Raw genomic sequence first — 16,623 nt, 5'->3', positions numbered from 1 at the left:
GGTGGAGTACATGATAAATCTGCACTCAGTAAAAACATGTTCCGCAAAAGGGAAGCACAAGGAGAAAAAAGAAACCTGGATAAAGCTGGAGATTTCCTTGCTAGATTGGTCTGAACAGAACAGAAAACTCCAGATTTTCACAGCCAAATGATTCCTTTTACATACAGTGGCTCTAGAAGACCATGGAAAAAGTTGGGCTTGGTATTCCTTGTGTAAAAAATTATTGGAATGCATTAAGAAGTAAGGGTCCTCTCTCAGCTGTCAAAATAGGAACCCTAGGGCAAAGCTGTTACTCTGTATGCCCCTCCCTGCCTGAAGGGATGCTGCTCTTCCATAGCTGAATCAGCAGCAATCACACTCTGCAGCAGAGCAGCAGCAGCAGCAGTCACTGCTGTCCCATTTACACTTGTATCAAAGCAGGGCACTGTTCCAACACATGAAGTGAAATAGCAAGTGGTATACATACAAGGTGGGATTTGCAAAAGCTCTCTCTGTTAAACTGCTTCAGCTCCCTTTGAAGTTGGTGGCAGATCTCCCACGCATTCCAGCTGCTCAGCTGGGCCAATGGTGAAAGCTTTTAAAAACTTTATTTTACGAATATTACAAATATGATAGAACCAAGGATTCATCATCGAGATCATCATATCTAACCTCTGCCTATTCTCTCTATTTTCCAACTTCCCAGTTTAATTCACCAGTTGACACTGCCTAACAGGCTGCAAAAATCTGCCTTCTCAAGCAGTCATGAGAGAGCCTGCAAATATCTCAAAGCCCTTTCATAACATACGCAAAATATTTACCATTGCCTCCAGAGAAGTCTGCTTTGGAACAGTATCATAAGGTCAAGTTATCCCACTGAAACACCTATTAGTATAAAGAGAATGAAGAGAAAAAAAAAAAAAAAAGAAAAATGAACAGACCAATAACACTAGCACAGCCCTGGAAAATATGAAGTCATAAGCAGAGTTCAGCCAGAGCAGACTCCCATTAAACTTTGTTTAAGAGCCAAGTTCCAGCCTGAGATATGTGTGAGCTGCAGTTTATTTCAGGGGGAGCTGTGCTGTACTTCATGTCAGGGCAAGGCCTGGACACAAGTATGTATCTGTTACAAGTCAGAGAGGAGTAAAGCCTACATCCCTTTTGCATTTTTTGGTTCCGTCTGCATAGGTGGAATTCAAAACTGAAAAAAGTGGATAAAACAGTCCACACTTCTACAGGGCCCATCTGTCAAATTTAATTCCTTCTTCCACAAGACCTGGATGCTTGTGTTTCTAATTCCACTAACCTTCTTTCACAAGATGTGGCAGCCTTTCCCCATGCCCCTACCACCCCCACAAGAGTCAAAGACACAGGCAGAAGCCGTAAGGCTTGTCTTTCTACATTCTTTGCTGTTGGGAGTCCCTTTAGGAGACAGTTGGCATGAAGAGTTCCCTAGGACATGCACATGCTTCATAAAGAAGGGACGTACACAGCCATATGGCTTTACTTCCTTAAAGCCTTCCACTGATCATTTTTATCTGACAAGTAGGAGCTCCGCCGAAGGAGGAGGGCAGAGGAGTGGCAGAGACTCTCCCTATCCCGCTTGCTGTTCCCAGACAGGGGCTTGCTTGGCATGACGGCACCCTTGTGCTGTGCTGAGCTACATGGATAGCTTCAGGCAACCACCTTTATCGTTTCTGGGGCTGGCTCCTGCTGCACAGCTGGCTGTTAGAGGGGACAAAAGGATAAAGTCATGGCCACACACGTTTCTGTGTGGCTGCTGGCGGCACTGTGGTTACCGGAGGAGGGGGGGAACAAGGCAGAGGAGTGTCTTGCTCCCTGACACAAGCTGTGCCTTCAGTAACGCTCAGCTCCCGAGGTTGAATTCCTTCAACCACGAGTTAAAAGAGCTCATTCAAGAAGCGGGAAGAGGGGGAGGTAAGGCTCAGTCCTGCCAAGCGCTGAGTCTGGATGTGAGCAGGAGGTTAAAGTATTTCATATGAGAAACTCTGGTAAATGCAAAAGCTTTTATACCCCAAGGCAACACTTTAAACACTGAAATACTGACTGGCTCAAGAATTTCCCATGCCTCAGATCCCTAGATGGTTGCTCTGTGCTTTAACTCTCCATTACGCATCTGCTACTGGCTCTAACAGGGAAGACGGACCATCAGCTCCATGCTCACTACTGCATTTCCATGGGCAGAGCTGAAGTGCTTAAGTCCTGGTTAGGCAAGAATACCCAGCACCATCAGGATCAAACCTACGTTGGCAATCACTTGTCATGGATACTGTAGTGGATGGGAAGATGTGGCAGTATCCCTGGGAATGAAAATCTCTTTTTCTTAATACTGGTGTAACCTAACAGCCAGCTGGTGAGGGCCAAGGGAAACATACAGGCAGCTCTGGTAATGCCACAACATGGCTTCATTGTGCAAGGCCAGTGAAACAAAGGATGGGAAATATTGGTACTGCATCTCATTAGCTAGAAGATGGACTGGAAATATCCCGGCAAGGATGGGAATGGAAAAGACAGATATGTGTGCCCTGGGAGTCTGGAAAGCTGACACGTCCCTCAGCCACAGCTGGTTTGCCATGGCCTTGAGCCTGTCAAGGGACCGATGTTGCATTTCTTGCTACGTCTCCCCTCACCCAGGATTGTGTTCAGTGTGGGGGAGAAGTATCCTCTTAGGGATATGGATGCTCAAGCCCACAGCCAGCAAGCTGTTACCTTAATGTGCCAAATAGCGGCAAACAAAATCAATTGCTAAACTGGACACCCACACTTATCAGTGTCTCCCTGGCAGATTTTCTTCAGCCACCCACACGTCCCGGACCTTGCTGTGTGCTGCAGGCAGTAGGGCATGACCAGGGAGGGTTTACCCTTTAGGGTTTGAGAGCCTCTTCCCAGGTGTGAGCTGTGAAGGAAATCATTTAGGTGGAAACCAGCATGTGCTAGATGTTCTAGTTTCCAAGCCTATTTTCCTCATTCAGTGAGGAAAACACACCCCTCTCTTCTGGAATGAATCACAGACACAATCTATAATTACAGGACATGTTCTCCCCCCAAGTCCCCACCCCCCCAGTGACCGCTGCAATTCCATATCTGACAAAAATAGGCACCCAGACCTCCAAAGGGAGTAACTTGTATTTTCCCCTCTGGCCACCTCCAGCAGCTGCCAGACTCTACAAGGTCCTGGGACTGGGCTGCACCACACTTGAAAAGGGAGGGAGATTTACCCAGCGACTGGGTACTCAGGTCACTTGAAAACAGCACAGTGGAAGCAGCGACGTGGAAGTCATGGTCCCATCTGCTCCGCTACCGGCCTCTGGAGAAAACAGGACACAGGATATGCTTCCTGCCCAGGGAAGGCTTGCAGCAGCCTGGGAGAGAAGGCATGACCTTTTCCTTAAAGGAAATACAACTCGTGAAGAGGAGTTGGGGGTAAAACTCCAGGCTGCGTTTTGTCTTAAAAACAGTGTTATGCAGTCATACATCCTCCTGCTTTCACCCCCTGTGTTTAAAGCTGATCCTTATTCAGCAATGGTGCCTTTTAAACAGTTTCATCTGTGGCTGCCACCCCATTGTTGCTCCAGTCAGTCATGAATCTTCTGACACGAGTCAGATGCTGTTGAAATGAAAGGTTTCATTCACCGGGAGCAAAGGAAATCAGCGGAGGTAACCCAGAGGAGAAGGGCTCATGCTCTGTTTCCAGCTCACAAATGGTTATGTCCCCAGGATGCAGAGATTAAGCATCTCACACAGAATGTGGGAGGAGGGAGAATCTTTTTCTGAGAATCACAGATTTTAATGGATTCCAGAAGGGGAAATCTTTTACTGAGGAGAAACAGCAAAGTTCAGAGAAATGCAAAAGCGTTTATGTCCCCGGTTTCATTCCTGCCTGCCAAAAGCGGGAGGGGTGATTTACTCCTCCTTGGTACAAGGAGTCCCTTATGGATCATTAATCCACCGGGAGAATGAGCTCAGGAGCCATAGACAACTTTTCTTAATGTGCAAGAACTTGAATCAGGAAGAAATTTTCTTCCTTGGGACCATACAGGATCGATTGATCTTTATTTGCTCCCCACTACCCCCTGCCTTCAATGATGGCTCCTGCCAGAGCTCTAGTTACCACTGATATATCACTTTGCCTTCATTAAAATCTGTGGTGATAGTGGATGAGGCTGCTGTGAGCTAAATCAAAGCATTTGAAGCAAAGAAATATTAAAAAGTGTAGATCTGAAATCAGCAAATTCTGATCTGAATTCCAATGAAATCAATGTGAATAATCTCAAATTCTGTGGTACAAGTATCTCAACACCACTGACTTCGGCAATGGAATGCCAGCTTGCAGTGGGTAAGGCATTTCCTGAGAAGCTCCACAGAAACATGAAGGAGACAGAAATGGTCACCTATTTGTTTATGTGCCAGGACCTCAGGTGATGAAGCTGAACGTTTGCAGCTAGAGCTGATCAGAAAACGTGCACCAAAAGTTAGCAGGAAAGGGGGCAGATCTGGTGGACATGTCTTGTTATTATGTTCTCATTTCTTTAGGGGTAAAAAAATAGTCTCATTTTGCCTTGCTTAGGCTCTCTGAAACCACATGAATATATTTCCAGAATGCTTCAGTTGCTAAGTGAGAAACATTAAAGACTGGTTATCTCTATTCATAATACACAGACATTTACAAAATGCCAGTAGTCTGTAGTGGATGGCATTTTATACTCTTTACCTTGGTGAAAAAATGTGCAGCAGAGAACTACATTTCCATATTCAAATCTCCCAAGAAGCACTCACTCCATGCTCAGATTTGCCAGGTTCCACATAAGTCTGGTAAATCCACATCCTTATTACTGTAAATGACTTACAAGATCCAAAATGTGGCTGGAAGAAAAAATCCAAAGCTGGCTGGTGTCCTTGGGTTTTATGCTCTCCTCTGTGTGTGTGCATGCAGCATCCTTTATTTTTGCTCTTTGTTAAACGTGTCACAGAGTTAGGCTTTGACAAGTTGAAAAGTATGAAGATTAGAACAATCATGTTTACATGTATTACCACCTGCTACTTCATTTCTTCCATGGTGCTTAAGTGTTCAGGCATGTGGCTTTGAAACACGCTACCTTTAATGCACTTAAAAACTCTGCTGGATTTCCAGTTTGCTTTGAACTCCACAGTCTAGAGACTATCTCAGAGAATACAAATGAATATGTTTAGGGGAAAAATATTTTCAAGGAGAAAACCCTAAGGTCCTTCCAACTTGATATGCTTTTCCAGTTTTTGTCATACCTAAGGTTGTTTTTCGCATTTTATCTTTGTGCTTCAGGAGGCCTACATCTCAGCCCGGAATGAGCAACCTGATGAGGTAAGTGGGGAAAATGGATGTGGTCAGTGCCTCTTATCATGAGCACTGAAGTGGCAAATAATTGTTTGGTGATTTTTGTTTCGAAAGGAGATGGAAGGAGAGATGATTTCTGTCCTGAGGAATTTACAGACTAAACAAAGCAAAACAAAAAGGATATATTTATGCAACAGAGAAGACTGTATTTTGTTAAGCAGGGATGGGAAGGATGTGAGAGGAAACACGGTAAGAGCTTGCTGTTAATCCTAAGAAGGAAGGAGACATTGATTGAGAGCTGGAAACAGGAAAGACTTGGCTAACCCAGGCTATGAGCAAACCAGCTTCTTTTTGGGGTGGTTCAAGGCCATCTTTTTCATCTCTCACCACACGAAGTCACCATGCATCACTGCCTTTGTGGTAATGGCTTGGACTTGAAATAATATCAAATTGTCCCCTGGACAGCAAGTACGCTGAAATGAGAGCTGAGTTCTCGGGTCAGGGTCTGGGATGGTTAACTTGAGAAGGAGGGAACATAGACTGGGGAGATATGGCGAAGTGGGTGGGCAAGTAAGGAGCATGGGAGAGGTGTCTAGAGGGACCAGCTCTATCCAGCTCTACAAATGATGAGTCAGAGGGTGATTTTTCATTTTTTTAAAGAATAATCAAGGGTCTTGACATTAACTGTTGCTTGAGCTCTAGGTATGGAGGAGAAGACACCTCTCTGTGGGAGCTGGGAAGACGCCAAAGGCAATCAACAAGAATTGTTCACTTTCAATTAGGTGGACACAGACTGCACAAGAAGGACCTACAAAGCACCCTTCTCCTCCCTGACTTGGTGCTATTTTTCTTGGCCATGCTGACATTAGCAGAAACCATTCACTCCACTCTTCATGACTGCAGCAAGGATAGGAAGAGTAATAGGGAAAGCAACTGGGTGTGCAGAGCACACTAAGTGGTTTTGAAAAAGAGCAAGAAAACCATGACTTCCCCTTTTCCCAAAGCAAAAGGGAAGCTGGAACGGAAGATGGCTCTCAACAGCAGTTTTGTTTCCTGGTCTGCTCTGCTCAACATCTTATGTGGGGTTTTCTGCAGAGATGCATCCTAATTCTGTGCATATCCTCCTGTTTGGTAGTACAGGCTTCTTTAAAGTAAAAAAAAATCCTGATGAGTTCAGTGAGAAGAAAACTGGATTTGTACACAACAGACTCCAAAAATCAAATTCTACTGATATAATTATGGAAATCCAAGGGAGACAGACAATAAAAAACTTTCCCAGTGGTGGGATCCAGGATGTAAAAAGTGCGTCCCCAGTTGTAAATAAAAATTCCTGTGTGGTAACAGGAAAGATCTGGATGGGGATGAGAGAGCAATGAGAAACCAATGGAGAAGGGAAAAGTGAGGGAGATGGAAGAGGGGGCAACTCCTAAAGAAAACAAGGCCTTAACCCAGAGGATGATAAGGGAAGATTTATATCTTCCTTGCCTGTGCTTTTCTTCCTTCCCACTGCCGGGATTGTGGAAGGTCCTTGAAAGAAGGGAGGAAATGGCATTTGAAAACTGGGACCTGCGTGTCTCTCCTGTGTTGAGATATGAGCACTTATCTTGTGGGCTGAGAAAGGGACAGGCAGGAAGGATTAGGAGGTGCAGAGGATATCTGAACCAGAGAGGTCAGGTGTGCGTGAGAGGTAATGATAGAGACTGGTCCACTCTCCAAGAGCACCCTTGCATCACGGATACATCAAGAATTTAATTTTCTGTTCCTTGTATCGGATAGGACAGGGGCTGTGCCCATGACATTTGGATGAACCATCAATAGTTGCAGGAACAACCTCTGCTAGCTCATGAGTGATGGTTATTAAAGCCTCAGGAAATAACAGACTACTGAAAATCTAATTTCATAATAAACTGGTAAATTTCTTGCCCTAGTACATGCTAAGAAAACCTTGAAAACAGACTTCAATAACATACCCATATAGATCCCAGAAGATAGAAATAAAATACAAAAATCCAGAGTGTCATTTTAAACATACTTCAGAATTTTTGAAAATGCACATTTCCTTCCAAGGGTTGACCACAGTTTTATGGTAACTCTTCACAATCCACTAGAAATATTTTTTCTCCCTACTCGTTCATATATGTAAGTCTTTAATCACCTGTGTTTAGGTGATTTGTGGGCTATTTGTTTTACCTAAGGTTTATTTGGTATAGTGAAAGTGAGACATTAGGAGCTTGTTAAGTGACTGAAATTTTTGAAATATCCAATTAGCAGATGAGAAGCATCTTGCTTTTGTCTTAGTAAAAATGCTTTTTCAAAGAAAACAAGCTTATTTTTCCTGTGTACAGAGAACAAATTTGCCTACACAAAAGGATCAAGTTAACCTTGAGTAACAATTTTGTGAAAACTATTCCAGTATAAATTCATTTTCCCATAACCTTTTGAAGTGGACACAGAATTACATAAGATTAAATAATCCCTGAATAAATAGTCTGTTTCCAAAGGACAGTAGTTACTCTTTAAAGAATAAGTTTTATTTCAGCATGAATATGCTAAAATGTTCAGTTTTTCTGGAAAACTGTCCTGAAGATGCAACTACCAAAAAAAGAAGAGCTACAAGAAGAACCCAAACCTGACCAAATTGCCTGCCTGCTTGAGGTTTAAACTTGCAACATTCACTGCATCAAGAAGAGCGCAGACTTGGCCTTTCCTAATCTAAATTCTCCCCTTTTAAATAGCTATGGAACATCTACTTCTTCTTTGTTTCTAAAGTCATTATCATTCCTTTTCTCTGGATATTTGCTTATGCGGACTGGGTCCTGTAATAGCCTCCAGGATGTATTCTGGAAAATACTGTGATGCCTAAATTCAAAACATGGAGTGATTCAGTGTCTACACCATCGTGACTGCTAGGATCTGACTGTATATACAATCAGCAGATAGACATCTGAATCTGACATCCGCAAGGGATAGTTTACATAAGGCCACTTCGCTGGTGTTTTACTATGTCATATACAAGGGATATTTTGTAGTATCTTCCAACTCTTTATACGTAGCCCAAACCTTCTCTCTTTCTCTCTTGTCACTGAGTTTATGCCTCTGTGAAGCCTTCAAAAATCTAGTCATTTTTTCTGCTACTTTTGAAGGTATCCATCTTATAAAGAGGGAAATGTGAGCTTGTGGGTATTGGTCTGTGAATAGAGATGTGGTCAGGGAAATAAAACTCTCCAAATCCAGAAGTCTGACTAGTGAAAAGCCATATAAGTAGTGAAAAGGGTGGTGTGGGGTGTGTGTGTGTGTATATGTATGTCTGTGTATATGTATGCATATAGAGATACAGTATATTATATATACATACACACACTGTTTTTATATATGTACATATATAAAGAACTCACATCGATTTTCTACGTTTGATGTCTCTGTTTGTGAATAGTCTCTGCAAATCTGAGCACCTACACACATGTAAAGACTTGATGTCTGATTCTGCATTGCTGTGACCTTGTCACACATGCTCTTATAATGTGGACTGTCTCATAAAACTGGACATTTTAAACATGCAGTCCCCAGAAAAATAGGCATTTATCACTCATGATAACATGGAGCTGTCTCAGGGTGTGTTCAAAAGCCCCCCTGCAACTTACTGATAAAAAGCTTAACTCCATTTCAGGGCTTATCTGAAGTAGAAAGAGGTAGACCCTCATGAAATAACTGAATTTACTTTTTTTTCTAAGATGAAAAAGAGAGGGAGAGGGAAGGAAAAAAAAAATCACTTTAAAACTTCAATGCAGCAGAACAAGTTTAACCCGTTGAGATTTTAAGTGAAGTTTTCTACTTCATCAGGAAGAACCCTGTGGTGAAACATATGTCAGAAGAGAAGAAGATATGAGAAACTGGCCTCCTTTGCAGATGAGAAGATTAATTAAGAGGAAAATCATTTAGCCAGATGTCGCATTGGTGAAACCACACGTGCAAGGTACATCTGCAATAATGGAGCAGAATAGCACAGACAGTATCCATGCTAACATTGGAGAGATGGGAATCTGGTGTGAATTAGATCATTCTGACTCTTGGAGTAAACGGAGGAGTACAGATCTTATTTCAGCTACAAACTATGAGCTGCATGCCTGTTGTTATAACATTGCCGTATGGTTACTTGATGCAGTTGAGTTATGGGTTACAAATAAATTATCCAGAGAAGACAGTCCTTTTCTCCATTCGTGTTCATAAATTGTTGGCAAACCAAACCTGATTTCTCTCAAGTGCCACTTTTCTTCATTCACCAAGTAGTTTTTCAGAATTCTTAGCAGCTGGTGAATTTTTTGTCAAATTGCTCAGCGGGTCGAGTTTCAGAAATTACTTTGTTCATAAATTGTTGGCAAACCAAACCTGATTTCTCTCAAGTGCCACTTTTCTTCATTCACCAAGTAGTTTTTCAGAATTCTTAGCAGCTGGTGAATTTTTTTGTCAACTTATTACTGGGGTGGCACTGTCAAATTCATTTGACTTAGGAACTTAAGCCTTTCAGAAGTAAGCAAAACACAGTCTGTCTGCCATCCAAATACTTGTCCAGCTAAGGTGTTCACGTATTCTGTCACTGCAGCATGTGGGTGTCCCCCAGTTTTTCATGCATTTCCTATCACAACTTGGATGTGAAGCAAAAAAAGGCAAACAAAGATCCTACTAGTACGAAACACAGTGCTTAAATGTTTTCAGATCTTTCTATGGGAAACAACTAGGCCAGTCGCCACTGACATCTGAGCTGTTTTTTCCTGAGCATGTATTACAAAATTAGACAGTGGGAAGCAAAGAGCTGTTGCCCCAGTGGATCTACTGGAATCAATACTAATTCCTACCTCCTGGCTGCTGTAAATGCCTTCCCATAGCCAAAAGCTGCCTCTCCAGCAGTGCCCCTGGAAAGCAGTCATTTCTCTCCTACCTGTAATCTGTCCTCTCTATGTAACCTACCAGCCTTTTGAAGAACGGGTGCCTGTACAGCACCTAGCACAATCACATCCCTCTGTTAGCCTGAATTTCTCTATGCTATAGGAATACTAATCCCTCCCCAACAATAGAGACAGGCACTCCGCAGAGCAGACACACAAACAGACTTTCATTAGAGAATGCAGTCCCGAAAGCCTGTTTTACAAAAGGCTTTGCTGATTGGACTCAGTCATTTGAACAGTGATGGATACAGGGTATATTCCACAAGAGCCTGGAAAGAAAGGTGCAGCAGTATCAGCAATGAGATGCAGACACCGCACATTTCTGTAATACTAATAGGCTTAAACACATAACCAGACATAACCTGAATCTTTAACATCTACTGTGTAAATCATTGGCTTTTTTTTTTCTTTCTCTTTCCTTTTTTTCCTTTTTCTTTCCTTTTTTTCTTTTTTTGAAAAGCAGTGCCCAGAAATGCTGAGAACTGTGTATAAAAGCAGACTCTTATTTGGACATCCCCCCCATTCCCTCCAGCTTAGCAGTTTGCCAACATTTCGGCTGTTAATTACTGAAATTTCAGGTGCATTCTGAGCCTTTCAATTTGCAGACTTTCCCATCAACATCTCAGGCGGTGAGGGTGTTGGGGAGAACCTGGGGTAGAAAGCCAAATTTTCCAATTCATATGCACAGTGGTGGGAGAGAGACAAATATACAAGCAGAGGCATTCAATTTACATAAATGCTTGTGGGACACTTCTGTGCTAAAAATGAGAAGTTATTATAATCTATAGGTTTCCTTGCTTATAAATGCTCACAGGTTTACCAGTGACGACCAAAATTTTCATAATCAATAGCCTCCATTTTTGTTTATTTGTTACTGTCACAGACAAGCGCTTCTGTTGACTAAGGGCAATGAAATCAAATCTATTGCCAAGGCAGTGAATAACATGATTAAAAGCCTACGGGGATCATTTGTGGCTTTTCACAGGCCCTGTGTGAAAGGTAGTGGTATTGCTACAGGAACATTTAAAGGACCAGTTTGCAGCCCCCAAATATATCTCATAATGAGATAAAGATAGGGCGAGGCTGTTCTCAGAACCAGACTCACCATCCACAGCTATAAATCATTTTGCCTTTATCAGGGGCTGCTTTTGCCAAGCTCTCAACCTCCCTGGAGGGGACAGCCCGCACATACTTGACTCTTTTCTGCAGAAGCCCTAGCTGTCATTGTGGCAGGTGGAGAAGCTGGGCACAGTAGAGCCGAGACCTTCTGCTCCCCGGACCAAGGCACCACCAGGGTCTGCTCCCCCTGAGCAGGGTGATGCTGAGCTACCGCCGGCAATGCAGATGGAAAGCGTAGAGCTCACAAGGCTTAATTTGAGTCACTCTGTTCCTGACCATCTTCCTCTCTCTGCAGCTGGGACATGCCCTGAGGTCCAGTCTTCCCTCTGGCTTTCCTTTTGGGCCAATTCCTCTACACAGCGCAGACCACACTGCTTCCCTACCCACCCAGAAGGAAGCCCTTATCTGCTGGTAGGTGATGAAGAAGAGCAACCTCCACAAGCTGCTCTCCTTAACCACCGATTTCTTTGAAAGCTGGCATTTTGAGTATAAGAGGCCCCAAATAACACATTCCCAGCATGCCGAGGACAGATTAAATCCTGTAAGGTGCAGAGCACCTTCTCCAGGGGGACGAACACCTTTGACCCCCAAAGATGGCTTTGCATAGATCACTGCCTCCCCAGACTGAACCTTAGACCCGGTGACGTTTATCTGCGTGAGTCCTTCACCTCATTTGAGCTGTTCCATTGCCTTGGAACAGGGTCACGGCAGACTAAAAGGAAGAGGGCAAAAGCTGCAGTCTGAAGAAAGATTGCCAAACCTGTGGAATTCCTCAGACTTTTGTAGTAACTCAGGCAGCTCCTGCCTGTACATCTGAGCAGAAGTAGGATGAAGCATATACATTTTAAAATGATGCATTTAAAAACCAGGAAGGAAAAAAAAAAGAAACTGGACTTATATTCACAGCACAATACTGTATTGACTCCCAGCCAATGAAATTGAAGCCCAACTCCATTTTTGGCTTTGGTAGTAGACTTCTTTACTTAGGTATTCCATTTTATTCCAGCCACACACAAATGTCCATTAACAATGAACGATGGACTAAACATACATACACTGCCTACCATCAGCAGGCTAAATATACATACACTGCGTATCATAAAGAGGCGGAATATATTTGCAGAGTTCACAGAGTTGAATATTTTAACTCTGAAACAGTAGCCTGCTCCCACCTGGATTGCCAGGATCCTACTTTATTTATTGAATGAATAAAAATTCCTTATCAGCTGCGAGAGAGTACAAGGAGATAAGCAAAGAACACGAACAATTAGGAAACTTAACACTGTTCAGTTTACATCAGTAGGCAGCTGCTCTGTGGTCTCACCTGCAGGTACTCAGCAAAGAACTAATACGTTCAGTATGGTGAAAGCTTTTTGCTGAGTCTTTATGCATTTTCACACCCATTTCAAGGATTTTTACTACGGGTATGAAGCAAATTTGTTTTCCCAATTACTCTGCCTCTCTGGCAAACATCTGCTGTCCATGCTGTGCAGTGCCTGACAATACACTGATCTTTCCATATCTTGTTTCTTGCAAAAATTGCTGGAATCTTACTAAGAAAGAAGTCCCTGTTTCCCACGACCTACCCCCAAAACCTCAACCATTATAAAAACAATGCACCACACTTGCATGATACAGGAATATAGTACTATCAGAATTCCCTCTAATTTAATTGGTTCTTAATCTGTAAATTTGATCCATGTAATTTGAAAAAAAAAAAAAGTCAAACCAAAGAGAGACAGACTGAAACAAAATACAGGAACATCCTGGCTGTATCAGTAAGGGAAATTATGAGGGCAAATAAAGAATAGGTAGTCACTGTTTTTCACTCCGAATACTTCTTCTAGCTAGATTGCAAGTCATTTATTTTCACTGGCAATCATATGATCTTAAAATGATTCAAGCTGAGAATTCCTGCCTAGATTTTGGAAAAAAACAAGAGAACCTGATGCATCAGCCTTTTTTCATTATGAACAGACAAAAGGCACCACGGGATACTAACTCCTCATCCAGATCCACCCTAGGGCCTTCTGTGGGGTCCCCTGATGGCCCGAGTCTGTCAGAGAAATGATTTGTAATGTGTTCGGGACAGTAGAGCTGGTCCAGGACTTGTCACCTGGCCAAGCCTGTCACTAAAGATACAAAATTAGGTCCGGATCCTTGTTGATATTGCACAATGAGCAAAATGCACCTCAGTGAGTCACTACCACCTTCCTGCACACTCTTGGAGAGCAACAGCAGTAATTTACTCGAGCTTTTCCCAACCCAGACTCTCAGAATCCTGAATTAGCCTGTATGTTCCTTTCCCATCAATAATAGAAAACAAGCTGTAATAGAAACAATAGAAAACAAGCTACAATATTCTAAATTGCTGAATAAAATAGAATAAAATTTAATGTAGAGCTAGCATCTAATCTTTCTTGTTGGTTAGAACTTTCAAAAAGGTCTAAAGGGTAAATAAAAATTGCCGCTCGGGATTCCAGAGATGCTGCTTACTGTGCCTTTTCTGCTGGATCAGCCTGCCTCATTCAGCGCTTGGGAAACACCATCAGTGTCAACATCCATACAGACCAAATATTCTTACAGCAATCTCTGGATCAAACCCTGAATCGCAGGCAGCTCCCAGCAATGCCGACTGTACTTTCTGCCTTCATTGCTGATACCATGGTATGATAAACAATTCCTCTATCGGCAGTTTGTTTATTAACAGTAATACAAAACTACAGTCTTGAATTAAAACAGGAAAGATTATACTAAAGCTGTAAGAGAGTTACGGAGCTGCTGTTGCAGCACCAAAAACTCAAGAGTTTTCCCATTGACTTTTCTCAGCTTATCAAATCAGAATTCACCTCCTTTCCTTCCGCTTTCTTTTTAATACCCTCCCAAAATGAACCCTACCATGCCACAGCTACGCCTCTGTGCTCGCGTGACTGTTCGGGGCAAATTCTCCCTTTTCAAATTTACTGAAATATGCAGAGTTACGCTGGCGGAGGACTTGCCCTTCTTTTCCCTCTCTTGCTGCAAAACTAATTTGCTTGTCCTTAAGCCCACGTTTCTAAATTTCCAGGAGAGAAACGTATTGTGGCTTTAAATATAGACTGTCAGTTTGTGGCTTGCGTCTCGTGTTACACACAGACAGCTTGAGACTCTAAACACGAGTTGGGCAGCACCATGAATATCTTAGAAAAGCGTCAGTATGCTTTCGAAATGCTCTATATTTTCATTCCTGAAGGCGGGGGAAGGGAAAAATACTCAAATGAAACTTTTCTAAGCCAGGGTTTAGGCGGAAATGTTACTAACTTTACTCGATCCGACTCAGGAGCTGGAGTTTGCAGAGCCCATTTCAGTTCTTCACACACACGCACGCGCACACAAACACAAAGAATAAAAAAGGAAAACAGTTTCATCATAACTTTTTTTCTTCAGGATTAGTCTCAGACATTTTTTTTTGGTTTTTTTAGCATATGAAATGCATTAGACAATCTTTTCCTTAAGCGGCAGACTGGTAAATCCACCCTTACTGTAAGGAGGGGGGGTATAAGGGTACTCACGTGGTTGAGATGTCGTATTGTTTTGGTAACTCATAATTTACGCCTTTGAAAAATGCCTTATTTGTGTTGACAGTCTCTCTTCCCTGCTCAGAACCGACGGCGGGATTGAACAGAACAGCTGGAAGAGCCCAGGAAAATGCTCCTCTTGTTCAGGCTCTCCTTGCCTGGCTCCTGACCCCTTTACAACTGGAAAAGGAAACAGCACATGTGTCATTCTCTTTTGCCTGTGTAGCTCACATGAGCGGGGAGGGGCACCCATTTGCAGATAGCAGTAACTGTATGCAAGTTTTGCAAGTTGGATGTATTCCACCCCTTTGCTTTTACTAGCCAGCAACCAGTGGAAAGAAAATGCTCTTTTCATTCTTAGCCAAATCTAGACGCACCTATTAGATTCGCTTCCCAAACGCCTGCCCACCACTGTTGATATTATTTCTTTTAAGCGCAAAACTGGCTGCTGACTCCCTTCCCAAAATGCCTATCATCAGTGAGTGAGATCGAAAGTAGGGCTTTCAATTTTCACTGCCCAGCAGCATCCTTAACACTCACAGTCTAAGTGACTGTCCTTTTAACAGGTGAAAATTGAGAGTGACATTTACTGGGTCAGACTATTTACGTCAGTGTATAGCATGAATCTACACTGTGCTCAGAACAAGGAGGAACCTGTGGCTGCGGCACAGGCTGAGGCACAGGTAACTGCAGTCCTGGCTCTGACACAGGCTTCTTATGGCACCTTGGGCAAAGTCTCTCTTCTCTGTCTCAGTTTGTCATCTGTGGAATAAAGATGATACAACCTATTTCCTCCCAGTCTTGCCACTTTTATTTTAATCTGCAGGCAGGCGTTGTTTGTAAATAGGATATATTTATTGGTCTCCATGGGTTAATTTACTCATGCTCAGCAGCAAGATTGTCAGCCTGGACTAGGCTACCAGCTCCCTTGTTTATATTGCTACCATTTAAAGCTATCTGTTCGGCTATCTGCATGCTATACTGCAATCAGTGTTGTGCGGTGGTTGTAAGTGTGCATACACAGTCAGTCTGCAGTTGACATGGGCTAGGACTTTTATGTCATACCAAAATACAAGTAATTTATAACACATATGTCTTAGACACTAAGAACAGCGAACAAAGTTTTCATTTTCCTGGTCTCTGTGAGTCACGATGAATTAACCTCCTGCCTGTGACAGCAAAAACACAGTAACCATCAGAATGGAAGTGGAAAAAAACAGTCATGAAATTCAGGCTGAGACTCATCCTGTTTTGCAGAACTGTTGCAGGATACTTCTGTGAAACCATCTCAGTGACCTCTTACAAGAAATCAATGCTGTGAACCTGGTTCACAGCATTTAACAGCTATAAGGTGGAAAGAACAGTGACTTATTTACATGCCAGCGACAAATAACCGCTTGTTTGAGAGCACATATACAGTAAACGACTTTGGTCAGCGTTTTCCACACTCCGGGTTTGTGGTAGAGAGCCCTGGAACATTTAGTGATAGACAAAGCAAAGCAAGGCACAAAACAAAGAGGGAAAAATAATAGCAAAAACTCCTGACATTGCTCCACTGGCTTCAACTCTATAGCCCAACATTGATTTACACCAGAAAGCTCCTCTATGAAAATACTGACGGTCATGTTTTCTATTACTTCTTCTTCTATATTTGAAACACAATGTGCACATGTAAAATTGGGGATTTCTGTCC

At 42.7% G+C, this 16,623-nt stretch overlaps 1 protein-coding gene across 1 annotated transcript in view; it reads right to left on the bottom strand.

The window, feature by feature from the left end:
* The window catches only part of GYPC (glycophorin C (Gerbich blood group)), a 30,409-nt gene extending 15,306 nt beyond the window's left edge, over nucleotides 1-15,103 (bottom strand). Inside the window, exon 1 of the mRNA XM_009887285.1 lies at nucleotides 14,925-15,103. Coding sequence (XP_009885587.1) covers nucleotides 14,925-14,958 — 34 coding nt within the window. The 5' untranslated portion in view covers nucleotides 14,959-15,103. The remainder of the gene's footprint in view (nucleotides 1-14,924) is intronic.
* Between the last annotated feature and the right edge of the window lie 1,520 nt (nucleotides 15,104-16,623).

Source organism: Charadrius vociferus, unplaced genomic scaffold (genome assembly GCF_000708025.1).
Source record: "Charadrius vociferus isolate BGI_N301 unplaced genomic scaffold, ASM70802v2 scaffold385, whole genome shotgun sequence".
In the NCBI taxonomy this organism is placed as follows: Eukaryota; Metazoa; Chordata; class Aves; order Charadriiformes; family Charadriidae; genus Charadrius; species Charadrius vociferus.
This window is presented reverse-complemented; position numbering and strand designations above follow the sequence as displayed.